Consider the following 17,308-nt stretch of genomic DNA (forward strand, 5'->3'; position numbering starts at 1 on the left):
CCCTTTCAACTTCATACAACATGACACGCACACACAGGCACACAAAAACAGAGCAGACAAAATCAGGATATGACATCACACACAGGAAGAGAAGCCAAGTAACTTTTCAGCTTGTTTTTTTACTGTATGGGTTTTATAGAGTTGATGAGTAGGAGAGAGAAAGGATTCTCACGAGGCAGTTTGGATTTGTTTTTGTTTTTGTTTTCTTCCCCTCTTGGAGAGCACAGGAATTATTCTCAGGTTTCCCACAACATTCCAGGAGTCTACAGTGGGACTAAAGCCAGGCACTTTAGGTAGGGACCACCAATATACTTTGATACGTTTATAGCATCTGTTTGGACTGATTTTATTCTACTTTTGTTCTTTAAATGTGTGTTGATGCAGTAAGGTCAGAGCTCATGTGTCATGGGGTCTCAGGAAGAAAGTGTGATCAGACACGTCAATGTTTGGGGGACGGACAAATAACTCCTCTGTTCTTTGATTTCACACATGTTGAATGAACCAAGTTAAAGTTAACCTCTACAACTTTCTGATTTATGTTTAAATATAGTATTTAGTTATGTTGAAGTAGGAGATAAGTGATTCTTATTTTGCATGGGTATATATGGGCAAACAAAATACATTGTATGGATTAAAAATATATAGAGATTTTCTTTTATGCCAAAAAATCTTTAGCCCTAAAAAAAAGAAAAGAAAAAAAAGAAAAAAAGTTTGGATTGCATTTCATAACTCCTAAAAAAATCCTTAATTTTAAGGTTAATTTCCGGTAGCTGGGGTGCCGGGAAAAAAACGTAAAATAACGGCTGTTAAATTACAGAAATTTAAAATAAAATTACGGACATTAAATTACAGAAATTTACCATAAAATTACAGATGTTAAATTACAGAAATTTACCATAAAATTAACGATATTAAATTACAGAAATTTACCAGAAATTTGCAGATTTTAAATTACAGAAATTTACCATAAAACTATGTATATTAAATTACAGAAATTTAAATTTAAGAAAATTTCTGTAATTTAATATCTGTTATTTTACGGTATATTTCTGTAATTCAACAGCCGTTATTTTACTTATAGGGTGCCGGAAATAAATCGTAAAATTACGGATTTTTTTCACAGTGCAGATAACACTCAATGCATTTTTTTTTTTTCAACACATCATATAATTTCTAAAATATCAGCTTCTAGCAAACGGTCAGTTTACAAGTAAAAGTACCTAATACATCTACTATGAAAAATCTGAAAATATGAAGTGTGAGACCAATTTATTTGAAAAAAGATTCAAAATAAAACATTTTTGAATACTAAAATCACCTTTTTTAAGTATGCCGTAAAATATTTCAGATTCTCATTTAACATGCTTTCTTCTTATTATTATTTTTTTTACAATAAAACCAAAATCAAGTGTAGTAATGCAACAGGATGTTTGTTTGATTTATTTTTTAGTAAATCAACAATGCTGTGTGTGTAAGCCATTATTTAAAACATTCATTCTTTAAATTACTTTAACAGTCATTTAAAACAGTAAAAACATAGTCAACCATTTAATAGAGGGGCAGTCAAAGGGTTAGAATATTATTTAAAGATCCTGTCCCATGAAGATGTTTTGTTCATTTTCTACTGTAAATATATCAATACGTACACTGTAAAAAAATATTTGTTTTCATATGTGTGATTCACAAGCGTTTTCTGTTTATTAATGGTTGTGAATTGCATTATTGGGTGTTGATCTCTGCTCTGTCAACTTTTGATGTCGAAAATTCAACACTACAGTTTAACAATGTGACTTTTATTGACAATTTAGTAGTTTTAAATCATTTAATGTTAGAAATAATATATAAAGAAATAAGTCTGTAAAAAAGAAAATGTACTGGCTGTTTATTACAAGGTTTTTGTACCATAAACAACCCTGACAATATATTACTTGAAACTATTAAAAATGTTTATAAAAGTCACTTTTTCAAACTTTTCAAGGTTAAAAGTTAATGGAAAAAAAGAGCAAAGTTCCATAATGCAATTCAAAAGCATAAATAAACAGTCAAATAAAAATATAAAAACATAAATCACTAAATACTGAAAATAGCTAATTTACAGATAGTGTTTACAGTATAGTTTTTGAACAGTAATGGAAATTCTTAGGCATGTAATTTGGACAACTGTAAAGGTGAATTTCTCAATATTTCTATTTTTTAGAACAGAATTTTCAAATTTCAAAAGTTTTATCTTGACCAAATGTTATCACGTATTAACAAAATGTACATCAATGCAAGGCTTATTTATTAAGCTTTCAGATTATGTAAAAATATCCTAAAAATAAAAACAAATATGGCTGATTGTCTGGTCCAGGGTCATATATGTAAAACTTTAATTGGAAAGCGAAGTGATATATATATATACACACACAGTTGAAGTCAGAATTATTAGCCCTCCTAAATTATTAGCGCCCCTGTTTATTTTTTTCACCAATTTCTGTTTAATGGAGGGAAGATTGTTTCAGCACATTTCTAAGCATAATAGTTTTAAAAACTTATTTCTAATAACTGATTTATTTTATCTTTGTCATGATGACAGTAAATAATATTTTACTTGATATTTTTTAAGGCACTTCTATACAGCTTAAAGTGACATTTAAAGGCTTAACTAGGTTAATAAGGTGAACTAGGCAGGTTAGGGTAATTAGGCAAGTTATTGTATAACGATGATTTGTTCTGTAGATTATTGAGAAAAAAAAATTTGCTTAAAGGGGCTAATAATTTTGTCCCAAAAATGTTTTTTAAAAAATTAATAACTGCTTTTATTCTAGCCGAATTAAAACAAATAAGACTTTCTCCAGAAGAAAAAATGTTAACTGTGAAAGCTTCCTTGCTCTGTTAAAAATCATTTAGGAAATATTTTAAAAAATAAAATAAAATCAATAGGGGGCTAATAATTCTGACTTCAACTGTATATATATATATATATATATATATATATATATATATATATATATATATATATATATATATATATATATATACTGTATTAAACAACGTAAGTGAATCTTAATGTATTAACTTAATCAGTTTTTCAAGTAAACTATCCCTTTAATTTATTTCTGATTGAAAAAAGAAGAAATGTACTCTTGGATGACAAGGGGTGAGTATAAATGATCTGAAAATGTTAATTTTGAAAGTGAACAAATCCTTTAATGAGATGAACAGGTTAAAAAAAGATTTAAGAGAAAAATTATTGCTTTTTGTTATAATTTATCTTAATATTTCCAAAGAGGTCAGGGAAATCTGTGAATTTATTATGTGGTTTGGGTCAGTAAGCAGCGATTCTGTGAGTACGTTTATGGAAGGAGAGAGAAACTGAGAGAGGAAAGAAAAACAAAACTTATCAAAGAGACTAGGAAAGGATGGACTCAGACACTGATACACTGCCAGGATGGTAAATGAAAACAGAGGAAGAGTTTGAGTTTTACAGCTGAAGAGACGCTCTGAAATCCCCCTCAAAAATGTTATCTCATTCTGTCCACTTCAAACAATCACAGGAAGTTATGAAAATGGTGATGCAGATTAAACAACACAATGAGAAAGCAAATGCATGAATATGAAATGAATTTGTTGTGTTTGCTTGTGTTGGTCTGTTTATAGAGTTTATGAGCAAAAGTTTGCAGTTTTGTAAAAAAAAGAAAGAAAAAATGCAATGAACCTAGTGTCAGATGTTGCAGTAAAGGCTTATGTTATAAAAAATAGAAATAAATGATGCTCTTTTTAACTTTGTTAATCAAAGCATTCTGAAAAAGCTGCAGAAAATCATTCATATTAACCAAAAAAAAAAAACATTTTTTGAACATTAAGTTAGCAAATAAGAAGTGTTTTGAAGGATTACTGGAGTACGAATGATTGCTGAAAATTCAGCTTTGTCAGCAAAGGAATAAATTTAGTTTTAAAACTTATAAAATATAAAACATGCATTCATTCATTTTCTTTTAACTTAGTCCTCTATTTATAAGGGGTTGTCACTGTAGAATGAACCGCCAACTATTCCAGCATATGTTTTATGCAGTGGATCCCCAGTGGACTGCCGCAACCCAGTACTGGGAAGCAAACACTGTCACATTCACACACACACATTTATACACTACTGCCGATTTATATCATGTGTCAATTTCTTTGGACTGTGGGGGAAACCGGAGCACCTGGAGGAAACCCACCCGAACACAGGGAGAAAAATGCAAACTCCACACAGAAATGCTAACTGGCCCAGCCGGGACTCTTCTTCAATCTTCAATCAGCAATCTTCTTGCTGTGAGGCAACAGTGCTAACCACTGAGCCACCATGTCACCAATATAAACCATCTATATTTAAGATTATAAATAGTTTTTATTAAAAAGAAATGTACCTGAACAGGATTAAAAAACTTTTGTGTGTATGTGTATGTGTGTGTGTGTGTGTGTGTGTGTGTGTGTGTGTGTGTGTGTGTGTGTGTGTGTGTGTTATTTCTTGGTTTCATTGTAAGAGTGTGTTTTGTGAATATTTATATCAGGCGACTTTATCTCATTGGAGGCATATAAAATTGTGAAAAAATACTCCGCCTAATAGTTGTTCTAATTCACATTTAAGTATTTTGGAAGACTTGACTTGCTTGTTTAAAACATTGTTCAGCATCTATTTAAAGAGTAATCTGATACAATATTAATTTTAATATCCAAAGATTTTTTTTCTTCAACTTTATTTAAAACAATTAAATATGTAAACATTTATACTCCTGTACATAAGGAATATCATTTATTCATATATTCATCCAAATTGTCAAAATTATTTTTATTTACATTTTGTTAGTTTTTTAAATAAATAAAAGCTATTAAAATTGGTGTCATATTGAGGACTGACAAAAAAAAATCTTGGCACGTTCCTTTAAAAGAGTAAATAGTTAAAGTTACTACTCACAAATAGTAACTAGCTTACATTAGTATTAGTATTAAGTAATTAAAAAATAGGGAAAAGTAATGCTTATATTTCCAGTTTGTTAAAGCTACTTGTTGGATTTGCAATCGTTCTGACTCTTGGTCATTGATGTGGGTGACTGACTGTGCGTGTGCTTGTGTCCTCAGCACTCAACACACAACCCCATGCCATAAAAAAAGAGGTCCTACTGAGAAAGACGCTCCTTGCATGAAAACCGCTTAACGGTTCTTAATTATTGTAATGCGCATTTTATTGTCAGTTATAGCAACGATGTTGGGAAAAAGTAATTTGTTTAATAAATTGTTTTAATTTTTATTAATTGTATTAATTTTTGGTGTCTGAATTAATTTGTTACTGGAAAAAAAGTCGCCGTTAGTACACTGTAAACAAAATTAAATTACAGAAATTTACTGTAAAATAACAGAGGTTGAATCACAAAAAATTACCAGAAATTTAAATAAAAGTTAATTTCTGTAATTTAATATCCATTGTTTTACAGTAATTTTTTAATTTTTTTTAAATAAATTTTTGTAATTCACCGGCCGGAAATAAACCATAAAATTACAGATTTTTTTACAGTGTAACCTTAAGTCATTTACTTTTCCGTTATTCCTATCACTGGTCCTCATTCACATAGTTAATACAGATTCAAGTACAAATTTGCACACGTACATATGTGCGCACACACGCAGATATAGAAAAACACACATCCTTAACATCACGTCCAAATCTGAAAATTTAAATGTACATTTTTGTAAGTATTTTTGTATTGTCTATATATTTTAGATATACAATCAAACCAAAAATGATTCAAACACATCAACATTTTTCAAAGTATCAAAGTTTATTTGAAATAGTTTCGAATATGGTAATAAAATATGACAAGAACTTTTTTCAGTTAAATCGTGTCGGAACAAATGGAGCAATGGATAATCAATCCCGCCAAAATCTAACATATTATATTATGAAAATATTTTCACAACTATCAGAACTTTGTTACTTCATTCTGATCCTGAGGATCAGTCTCTAGTCTCTGCTGTCATCCAGATTTGATCAAACCTGAACTTCAGTATTTTATCAGACTCACTTTATCAGCTCCTTTACTTCATGCAGGAGGATGGTTTAATCCACTGTATGAAGGATTTTTGGGTGAAATATTTATTTTTGACTCAGTTTACTCTATTTTGCTAACTTTATTCCACATTCTCTCATGCATAAATGATACACTACATTATCCTCACCCATTAGTAAAAAAAAACAATCAAAAAATGTCTTTGGTGTCTGAATAATTGTTGGTTTGACTTTAAAGATAGGTTAAAGAAATGTAATGATCTGTATTCTGAGGTATTGTTTTTCTGCTCTTTAGCTGTTTCTCTGTTGGACGGGACAAGAGCCCAGGGAATCATAATAGTAAAAAGTCAGAGCGATCCGGATCCTGAGCGGATCGGAATCCTCCATCGCCCTGCTCAGCTCAGCGATGGCTCTATGCTTGGGTCAGGTGTTCAGCAAAGACAAGACGTTTCGGCCTCGAAAGCGATTCGAACCTGGGACCCAACGTTTCGAGCTATACAAAAGAGCCCAGGCGTCTCTGAAATCAGGCCTGGACCTGAGAAAAGTGGTGCAGCTGCCAGAAGGAGAGAGCATTAATGACTGGATCGCTGTACATGTTGTGGATTTCTTCAATCGGATCAACCTAATCTACGGGACAGTGAGCGAGTTCTGCACTGAGAAGAGCTGTCCCATCATGTCTGGAGGACCACGTTATGAATACAGGTGGCAGGATGGGGAACAATACAAGAGGCCCACCAAACTGCCTGCTCTAATATACATGAACCTCCTGATGAACTGGATCGAGTCGCTTATCAACAATGAGGACATCTTTCCTACACGAGTAGGTGTGTGACATCAAGAATGGTTTCCAGATTTGCTGCTATGGAGGGATATAGTGTAGAATGTCAATGATACAATGATGTCATTCATATCAGTGTTATGATGTTTACAGAGGGATAGAGCATGATGTACTCTCAAATACACAGATGCAAAATAATCTTATTTCAGTTATCAAAAATAATTTCACAAATTAGTAGATTTCTTCTTTAATCTCTTCAACTTAATTGGTAGAAAGGTTTATTTTAGACAGGAGTGAGTATATGAAAATACAATCTCAATTCCCGCATAAACAGATGACCTTTTTAAGTATACCAGCATCCTTTTGCTCTAGACAAATCACAGTCAGAGCTGAGCTATATGACACAATGCATAAACATGCATTTATATTCAGCCGTTTACATGTGTTCGTTGCCTCATTACAAACATACACAGCACATTTCACAATATACATGTTAAAAGAAACCTTTAGGATGGCATTGAATAAATTTGTAAGCAGTATATTGCACATTTTAAAATAAAATTAAATATATTGAGTAAAATTTACTCAGCAGCAGAGTTAAGCAGAGTTAATAAGCAGAACAAACTGCCATGTTTAACTATCATCATCGCGTATTAGACTATTATGAACTCGAAATGGAGGAATTACTCTCTAACAGAGGCTACATGTGCTGCTAAAGATTAAAGATGCAGATGAGAGGTTTGCACTGACTGTGGGCTATAAGTTTCGTCTTGTTTTTGAACCCAAATAGGGACTAAATGTATGCTGTGTGTAATTTTTTCTGTGATTGGTAACATATCAGAGACTGTAAGGGTCTGTATGTGTGTTCATATCAAGTGTGCCGCAAGCCTTCATTTGAGTGAAGGTCTCGGCCGTTAGATCGCCCCCTGGGGGCTGGCTGCAGTACAAATTATAAAGCCCGCCTCCTCCGTGTTAATGAAGGAGACTTGAGCCCAAATAAAAAAAATTATTACACTTGCAATAAAATGTCCCGAAAGATGGTTCTGGTCGATTAAGGCACTGATTATTGTGCTGAAATAGTTGCAGATCTTCATTTTTGTAAACAGTTTGTTTTTAGCAGTAATTTAATGCTGTGCGTGTCATCGTGATTGACAGCTGTGATTGACAGTTTCTCAAAACAGCGCGTCTGAGCTTCGGCAGGAGACTGAAGTGTTATTATTTGATTTCTGTGTTCAGCAGTAAACTATAGTTTCTGACATACATGATCCTGGTGGAACACTGTTTATTCGCTAAGGTCAGGGCTTTTTTTGGGCTTTATTAGTTTGCTGAGCCACGCCTAACCACCCATATAGCAAAATACACTCGGGCCAGTTCCGGCTAGATTCTCGCCTGCCGGAGACTTACCCCTCAGAGCTCAGACTGACTACCTCTGCTGGACCTACTCCGGATGCCTGGACTCACTGCCCGATTCCAGCCCGAGTCAATCGAGCCAGATGTGGTGGCCGAGCAAGCCGGAATCAGCTTGCGACGCCGCGAGTAGGTTATGCGTTGCGGCCCGGAGCTGGCGCGATTGAATATATAAAACCCTCATATTTGTTAACGTTATTACATCCATTTGTGTTGATATGACAGCAAACGCATGCTGAGAAGTTCGGGGGGTGTGGTTGATTTTACATAAAGCGTTTGGTTGGAAGCTCGACTCGCATCATTTTCGCGGCTCCTCCTCTGGCTCCATCAGACAGTCCTTCTGCGCATGTCAAGGCTCCAATTTCAGCAGTCTTTTGCGACAGTTTGTGCCCGTCAAGCAGGCGTTTTGCCCTTAAGGTGTTCAATGGGAAAAGGGGCTGTAGCGTCGTCCATATTTTTTACAGTCTTTGGCAGAAACAGAAGAGAAGCAGCAGCAGCAGCTTCACTCATTGCTTACCTGTTTGGCTTTATTTCTGTCAGATGTTTACAAAAGTCCATATGAGATTTATTGAGAAATAACTGTTTTAGTTATTTACATTTTACAAAATAACATCAAAAAGAAAATGGATTTTTTTACTGATTTGACCATTGACTAATTCACCACGGAACAATTATCCAGAGCACAATTGCTGTCTTAATACAATATTTGCCATCATACACTATTTGGCAAACAAGGAGAAACTACCATTAGAAATAGAATCCAAGTAAAGCAATACTGTTCTCCTCAATGGTGACAGCTTAAAACACTAAAAGCTGTGTTTTTTTATTGTTGTTGTAAAAAATTACTTATAATTAAAATTCTTTAAATTATCACTATATGGATTTTTATAGAAGTGTGGCGGAAATAAGGCCAAACAGGTTGTTAACAAATAAAGCTGTTGTTTGTGCAGTTGCTTAATGATCCTCTGCTGAAATTTTTCTCTGTTTCTGTATATTAACAACAGGTGTTCATCATCAGTGTTTAATCAACACTTAATCAATCCCTTCATTGTCTCATTAACTTTAACTCTGCTACTGAGTAAATTTTACTCAATTTAGAGAGGGACCAAATATACTGAACTATAAGTAAATTTTACTTTTTTTTTTTTTTTTTACTAATTTTGCTGTGTACCTTGTGGATGCTGTTCTCTCATTAGCTGTAGGTAATCGCCTGTTATTTTCAATCAGAACACGTTGCACACGGCATATCTCAGACAGGTCCAGATATTAAGCAACCCAAATCTCACAGGTGTCAGCGACTTATCGCCGATTCTCTCAGATCGCGTCTTTGATGGTTTACACTGTGATTGATTCTCACATGAACAAGCACCGATTTGCCTGTGATTTCAGCATTTGTCTGCGATTTCTCAAAATCGGGGGTAAAATCATGCAGTCTGGACTCTGCATTAAGTTCTGTCCAGTTTTCTAAGAGTCCCAGTTACACACTGTAAAAAACCCTGTAATTTTATCGTTAATTTCCAGCAGCTGGGGTGCCTGAAAAAGCCCGGAAAATAACGGCCGTTGAATTACAAATATTTACCGTAAAATAACATATTAATTTAAAGAAATTTTCCAGAAATCAAAATTTAAGGAAATTTCTGTAATGTAATATCCGTTATTTTACAGTATGTTTCTGTAATTTAACGGACGTTTTTTGTTTTTTACAGTGTAGTAAATATACAAACTTAAACTTCAAAAATGGGTGGGGGTGTGATCACTGTTGTAATCTCGTTAAGAAACATTGTATCCAATCAAACTGCTGTGGCCATGCAATTGTGTGGATTGTCAGAGTCTGTGTTTTGTTCTGAATGACCAGTTTTTTTTTACACTGACTGACTAACTCTAATTTTTCAGCCATGCCTAGTAAAGTATATCCAGATTTTCATTCTATGCCTCCTTTAATGTTTTATTTAGTAAGTCTAATATAAAATCTTAAATGTTTTAGTAAAAAAATGTGAAATAGTTTTAAATATTTGCTAATCAAAGTAATTTAGTGCAATCAATATGCAGGCAAAAAATGAATAAATTTAAAAAGTACCTTAAACGATCACATTATTTGTTATGACGAAAAAAATTTATGAACATTTTTAATGAATAGTATGTGTATACACACAAATTACAGGGGGAAAAATGGAATTATGTTATACTTTATGGCTACACAACATTATATTTTTGTCATAATCCAATATGATTACAAAGAGATTATTTACTACAACTTGGCACATTTGTTATAAACTGGATATTTTCAAATTCAGTCAATTAAATACATTTTTTATTTCCTTTTTACAAGAAATAGCTTTTAATAGCTTACCCTATTAATAAACGAGCAAAGAAAGCAAATGGAAGGAAGTAGTACAAAAATAGTTACATATAAAAATGAGAAACTACACAGTTAAGATTCTCAGCAATTGCTATACAGTTTGCAGGCCAGGGAATGCTAGACATACTTCTGTCTGAGAAATGTGACTGAATAGTGTTACCGAAGCCATACTTAAGCTTTGCCAACAATTCATACTTCCACAGGCTGAACTATTTGCTGAAACTCTTGAGACTTATTCTCAGTAGCCATTCTCTCTATAAACGTCATAAACATTTTCTCATGAAAGAAAATCACCAGTATCTAGTTAACTATTAGTTTTCACAAATGTAAATGGATTGAATATAAAACAATAAGTTGTCCCTCCAAAAAAACTCAGGAGTTGTGTTGTTTCAACTCATATTAAATACGTAGTTGGAACAAACAGCAAATGTCCTTTTTTAAGTGTTCTATGATTTAAAAATGTGTACTAGCATTATGTGATATAAGAATGACTCTGGTATTTTTTTGTTTTTGTTTTTAGGAGTCCCTTTTCCAAAGAACTTTCAGCAGGTGTGCAAGAAGATTTTAAGTCGCTTGTTTCGGGTGTTTGTGCACGTGTACATCCATCACTTTGACATGATCTGCAGTATAGGAGCTGAGGCTCACATCAACACCTGTTACAAACACTACTACTACTTCATCTCGGAGTTCAGCCTCATTGACCACTCTGAGCTGGTGCCGCTGGTGAGAGAGCTGTGCTTTATTACTGTTATAAAGAAGAATGGAGTGCCGATTATTATTGCTACACCAAGTGGTTTCCCTGCCCCTCTCTCTCCTCTACTCTTTAAAACGAGCTGAGGATCTGAATCAGGTGTCTTAAACAAAGAAGAAAATACAGAATATGCAGGGGTGAGGGGTTGTGGGGGGCCAAGGACTGGAGTTGGGAACCAGTATAACACTGAAAATGACAAATAGTGATATAAAAGATAGAAATAAGTACACTGTAAAAAAAGAATTAAGTTAATCATGTTCTAAATTAATTTCATAATGTACGCAAACTGTTTTAAGTCAGTTTAATATGCATTAAAGACTTATTTGATTCAGTTTAAAAATTTAAGACAACCAGTACTTTTTACAAAATAGAGTTTACGTACTACTTAGATTAACCTGCAAGTTTTTTATGATTAAAACAGTGGAGATCAATAGTAGAGAATGATTGGGAACACTTGATTTTTTTCAGAAATAATGTAATTCTCGTTGTTCAGAATTTGAAGCAGTTATAATTATAGCTAATTCATGCTGTAGTACAAGGCACTTAACTAAACAAATTATCAACACTACCTGACAAAAGTCTTGTCATCTTTCCAAGTTTTAGGAATAACAAACAATAACTTGACTTTAAGTTGATCATTTGGTATCAGAAATGGCTTATATGAAAGGCAAAGGCCTCTACATTACGCTTATTTTCCCAAAATAAAATATGATCATGCCTTGATTTTTAATTGTTTAATTAGAACAGTAAGGTCTGCTTTAGAGTTTTAAGTTTTGCTTTAACAAAAGTCATTTAACAGAAATAATGTACAATATAGAATATAAAGTCATGGTACAGAGGAAGGACTGAATCCATACATCTCTGCAATGACTCAAATAACTTATTAATAAAGTCATCTGGAATGGCAAAGAAAGCATTATTGCTGGACTCTCAGAGTTTATAAAGATTCTCTGGAATTATCTTCAATGCCTCCTCCATCTTACCCTAGACATACTTAATCATTTCTTGATCTGGTGACTGGGCTGGCCAATCCTGGAGCACCTTGACCTTCTTTGTTTTCAGGAACTTTGATGCGGAGCTGAAGTAAGAGAAGGTGCGCTATCCTGCTAAAGAATTTCCCTCTCCTGTGGTTTTTTTAACATAGTGGGCAGCAAAATTATTTCGATACCTCAGGCTGTTGATGTTACCATCTACTCTGCAGATCTTTCACATGCCGCCATACAGAATGTAACCCCAAACCATGATTTTTCCTTCACCAAACTTGACAGGTTTCTGTGAGAATCTTGGGTCCATGCAGGTTCCAATAGGTCTTCTGCAGTATTTGTGATGATTGGGATGCACTTCAACAGATGATTCATCAGAAAAATCTACCTTCTGCCATTTTTCCAAATGATCAACTAGAAGTCAAGTTATTATTTGTAGCTCTAACAACTAAGATTGATGACAATACTTTTGTCAGGTAGTGTAAACATAGTGGAAAATACAGGAAGAATATTTACATCTAAAATAATGAACATAATTGAAAATCAACATAATTTTCCCCATCACATTCAAATAAATGAAACTAGCTAAAGTGAACATTGGACCAGTCCTCTGTCCACACCACATGCTCCTTAACAAAAGTGAATCAAGCTATCCTTAGTTTCTTTCTGCTAATGAAAGGATTTGTCACTTTATATCTCAGTTAAATTCTCTAAAATGCTGAGACTATATTTATATTCTATCCACTTGTGTTTATGTTCACTTGGACTGCCAAATGAAAATGCTTAATGGAACACCAAGACGAGCTTACATTACTGAAAATGTGCATTAAAATCATATGTGACTGTGTAGAATAATAAAAAATGCCCTTTAACTATGATGGAAACACCACCAAAAATGTAATGTGATTTTGCTTAAATGGAACATCTCATAACACCTTTAATGGACAAACCAGTGGACTGACCACATTGCACAACATCTGAAATATTGATTTGGTCAAATCCCTCAATCCAAAGTCCATCATCAAAATTATTTGGTTTTCCCGAAGAGCGGTCTCACAGCTTCAAAAGCCAGCTATGACTGCGTTCAATGCATTTTAATTTATTATATAAGTAAAAAGCCTCACAGTGGCTTCTTCTACAGACACAAATGATATTTTTGACATTTGATGACAGTATATATATTCCAGTATTGTGCATAAATTTAATTTAGAATCATAATGTTTGCTGAGATTTTTTTTATATATTATCATTTTTGTTGTGCTGTGCTTCATAATATATACAACTCATGAAATTTGACTAATAACTGCTTTTTACATCAGTTTGGATGACTTCAAATAAAACAGTGACCTTGAAATGTAGGTTCTTAATTTTCTTAATTTTGATCTCCATTGTAGATGTTGACAGCACATTGCAAATGTGATATGTTTGTCCTAATAATTGAGTTTTTTTTTTGTCTGTCTTCACAGAAAGAAATGACTGAGAAGATCTGCCACTGAAAGATGCAGAGAAGATTGGATATGCATCCAAAAGCACAAAACTTTAAACATTAACAATAATCGACTTGAGCTCCTTAATATCAGGGAGGACCAGAGACTCACAAATGAGCTAAAATTCAACGTTTACTGAAACGGTGTGGTGTTCAACATGTATTCTCGATGGAGTATACTATATATCTCAAAGTCTGCAGTGTTTATATGAAACGATGCATTAATTGCTTAGTATTTTACATACATTTCCAAACATTTCACAATGTGACTTTAAAGATACTTTAAAAATGAGCCCTGAGGGAATCTAGTCTTGAAAAGGCATGTCTGAAATTTTTCCTAGGTTTGAGATGTTACATGTTTGCTCTGTTGTGTCCTTTCATAGGGCAAAAGCCTTTGCCATAATTTTTATTTAAGCAGGGCATGTGCAGTAAGAAACAGTTGTGATAGCTAGTTTTTGATGTTGAATAGTACTCCACAGTATTATTCTTTTTCAGACATATTGTCTATTGTATTTTTTTGCATGCAACTTTAAAATATAAACATTTGAAATAACTGTTCTTTTTTGTTTTTATGAAATTGGATGAAAAAAACAAGCCAACATTTTTTACATAATGATAGTCTGACGATCACATTCTGACAAGCTTTAAACTTTAGGCCTTGTTTGATAGCATTAATATTTATTTCACTCAAAGTATATCAGGGGTATCATGTCTTGTCCCTGGAGGACCCTGCAAAGTTTATCGCCTCATACTCTAATTAAACACACCTGAATAAGCTTATAAAAGTCTTAAGCTGCGGTCACACTGGACATTTCTTCTCATAGACTTCCATTCATATGCAGGCAAATGCGTCAGACTGGAAACGCAAGGTCGTGCATCAAATTTCACTGTTCACTGCATTGTAAAGTTCAAGCTCTGTAAACTCTGACCTGCGAAATCGCATGATATGACTGCATGAGACTAAAGCTGCGGTCACACTAGAGTTTGAAAATGCAAAATTCTGTTGTGCGGCGCTGCGAAAAGGGGCAGGATTAAACAAGACAGTTAGACATAAAAAAAGCGACCGATTGCTCCATGTTTTAAATTTCTGTCCAGAGAGATCATGTTTAGATCCTTGATTGGTCTCACGCAGTCAAGCGATGCGATTTCGCAGATCAGAGTTTAACAAGCTAAAACTTTGCACCGCATCGACCTGCGAAACTTGACACACGACCTTGCGTTTCTGGTTTGACGCATTTATGTGCGTATGGATGGAAGTCAATGGGGAGAAAACTCCAGTGTGACCGCAGCTTAAGAAAAAGGCTCATCAATTAAGAAAAAGGCTCATCAAACTGGCTGTAGTGGGTCCATGGCAATGTTTGGAGAATAAGAATAATAAATTAATTCAAATTATAAAATAAAATGAATAGGAGCGACGTAGTGGCGCAGTAGGTAGTGCTGTCGCCTCACAGCAAGAATGTCGCTGGGTCGCTGGTTCGAATCTCGGCTCAGATGGTGTTTCTGTGAGGAGTTTGCATGTTCTCCCTGCGTTCACGTGGTTTTCCTCCGGGTGCTCCGGTTTTGTCCAAAGACATGCGGTACAGGTGAATTGGGTTGGCTAAATTGTCCATTGTGTATGAGTGTGTGTGTGTGTGTGTGTGTGTGTGTGTGTGTGTGGATGTTTCCCAGAGGGTTGCAGCTAGAAAGGCATCCGCTGCGTAAAAACGTGCTGGATAAGTTGGCGGTTCATTCCGCTGTGGCGACCCCAGATTAATAAAGGAACTAAGGTGACAAGAAAATGAATGAATGTATAAAATAAATAACTCAAATAATAAATTTTCTTTAATAAAAGAGTTATTTCATTTATAAACAAACAATACAATAGCATAACTGTGATATAAATATTCTTATGATTATTAAATAATTAATATGAAATTGTAAATATATACGATTTAAATAAAGCAATTTAATATGCATTTCTAATTATAACTGTATCTAATTAACGAGCTAGAAAAGAAATAATTAATTTACTGTATGCTAGCATTTATGGTTGTTAAAATACACTGTGGCCACGCATCAATATTTAAACCCCATGTGAACGTGTAATTTGTACATCAGGCCCCATTTAAACCTGGCTTGATATAATTAGAAAGACAAGCATTTGGTATAAGTAACCAAATGGACTCACTTAATGGACTCCTCTGCGTGAAAACCACTTCCTGGTAAGGCTTAAAAAAATGAAGCAGTACTAAATTAAACGAGTTGACGCTAACAAAAGCCCATCTGGGAAATTCTAACTATCCCCAGTATTTCCATACCACGTCATTCTACCGATTGCGTAACTGATGTTGCAAGGTATTAACGTTAAAATATATCGTTTTCTTCAGTGTGTGAGTCTAACAATTTATTGTCAACGGCCCTGTGACTATCCCATATAAAACGTTTAACATGAAATCTATATTTAACCTCCAGTGAAGCTTTGACAAATACAAACCTATGAATCAGACTCGTGGCATTAGCATATGAATATTCATTAGCACGTGCTTACGTTTCTTCGTAATGTCCAGTCATGGTCCAGTCACTTGGAGTCACAGTCGCGTTCCCTGATTAATATTCATGAGCCATCTCGTCACCCTAGTGTGATTCGCAAATACGCCGCAGTGTTTTCATCAGTAGGAGGGCGGTTGGCGCGTTTGGGGGTGGTGCTGTTGTGTTTCTGTGTTGTCCTCCCTCCACCTCTTCCTCCTCCTCACTGCTGCTGTTCAGCGGAGGATGGCGGAGGCAGTCACTGTCCAGCGAGACTCATTCGGCTGCAGTTTACAGGTCTGAACTTTAAGTAATTTATCCAATAAATATAACTTTATCGTTATACACAATTATACTTACCTTGAGGTCAAGTCCAGCTCGCTGCGGTTGTTTGGATGAGGTGATTAAGTGGCTTCACTAGTAAGTTAACGTTAGCTCGGTTCGCACCAGTAAACATTAACCGTCGCATAACAAACGCTTGGATTAAATTCTGAATGAGTTAACATATCTCCGTTCACATTAGCGTTATGTTTCATGTCTTTAAATGTCGGAAGTTAACGTTAGTCAAAACGCCTATTCGGTAGTATTCTGCTGACATGGTTACACTATTTTAGTTCTCTGACACTTGTAGCTTGTCTTCGTAACTTGTTTTATAGTTTAGGTTCACCTCCTCTTAAAGGGATAGTTTACTCATGAAAGAATTCTGTCATCTTCATGTTGAGGTAATCCTGCACGACTCCCCGTGAAACATAAAAGAGGTACTCTCAGTCTCTCTTGCAACTCTTTTCCAAACAATACAAGTAAATGGTGACCAAGGCTGTTTCTTACAGAAAAAATGCGTCCAATTTTGTGACGTTACCTGCATAAACTGATTCTTAAATCAACCATTATTGTCTTTGCTAGGTAGCTGCTGTTGCTTTAAATATGTTAATTTTATCAAACGCTATCCAGCATTCCCGCCCTTCCAACTGTATTATTTATTAGCGATGAAAATATTTAATACGTTTTCGA

The 17,308-nt window shown here is 34.4% G+C and overlaps 2 protein-coding genes across 4 annotated transcripts in view; both read left to right on the top strand.

Moving 5' to 3' along the window:
• Nucleotides 1–14,346, top strand: mob3c (MOB kinase activator 3C). 2 transcript variants are annotated; one of them, XM_005155947.6, is made up of 4 exons: nt 1–293; nt 6,324–6,852; nt 11,093–11,295; nt 13,773–14,346. In XM_005155947.6, exons 2-4 carry the CDS (start codon nt 6,435–6,437, stop codon nt 13,800–13,802), a joined length of 651 nt encoding a protein of 216 aa, XP_005156004.1. In that variant the 5' UTR covers nt 1–293; nt 6,324–6,434; the 3' UTR covers nt 13,803–14,346. The 2 variants fall into 2 exon arrangements, with proteins under 2 accessions (XP_005156004.1, NP_001002191.1); NM_001002191.1 differs by lacking the exon at nt 1–293 and having other exon boundaries at nt 6,410–6,852; nt 13,773–14,334.
• A 2,106-nt stretch (nt 14,347–16,452) lies between these two features.
• mknk1 (MAPK interacting serine/threonine kinase 1) overlaps nt 16,453–17,308 on the top strand; it is a 19,509-nt gene continuing 18,653 nt past the window's right edge. Inside the window, 1 exon segment of one of the 2 annotated variants that reach the window (NM_001114739.2) lies at nt 16,453–16,594. In NM_001114739.2, coding sequence (NP_001108211.2) covers nt 16,544–16,594 — 51 coding nt within the window. In that variant the 5' untranslated portion in view covers nt 16,453–16,543. 2 annotated transcript variants of the gene reach the window in all.

The sequence above is a fragment of the Danio rerio genome, chromosome 11, assembly GCF_049306965.1.
Source record: "Danio rerio strain Tuebingen ecotype United States chromosome 11, GRCz12tu, whole genome shotgun sequence".
Lineage (NCBI taxonomy): Eukaryota > Metazoa > Chordata > Actinopteri > Cypriniformes > Danionidae > Danio > Danio rerio.

Bases quoted from the DNA above. Each gene is read 5' to 3' on its own strand.
- mob3c (XM_005155947.6), top strand. From the start codon at position 6,435: ATGGCTCTATGCTTGGGTCAGGTGTTCAGCAAAGACAAGACGTTTCGG. The intron at 6,853-11,092 runs GTGTGTGACATC...TTTTGTTTTTAG, and splicing joins CATCTTTCCTACACGAGTAG to GAGTCCCTTTTCCAAAGAAC. The intron at 11,296-13,772 runs GTGAGAGAGCTG...CTGTCTTCACAG, and splicing joins ACTCTGAGCTGGTGCCGCTG to AAAGAAATGACTGAGAAGAT.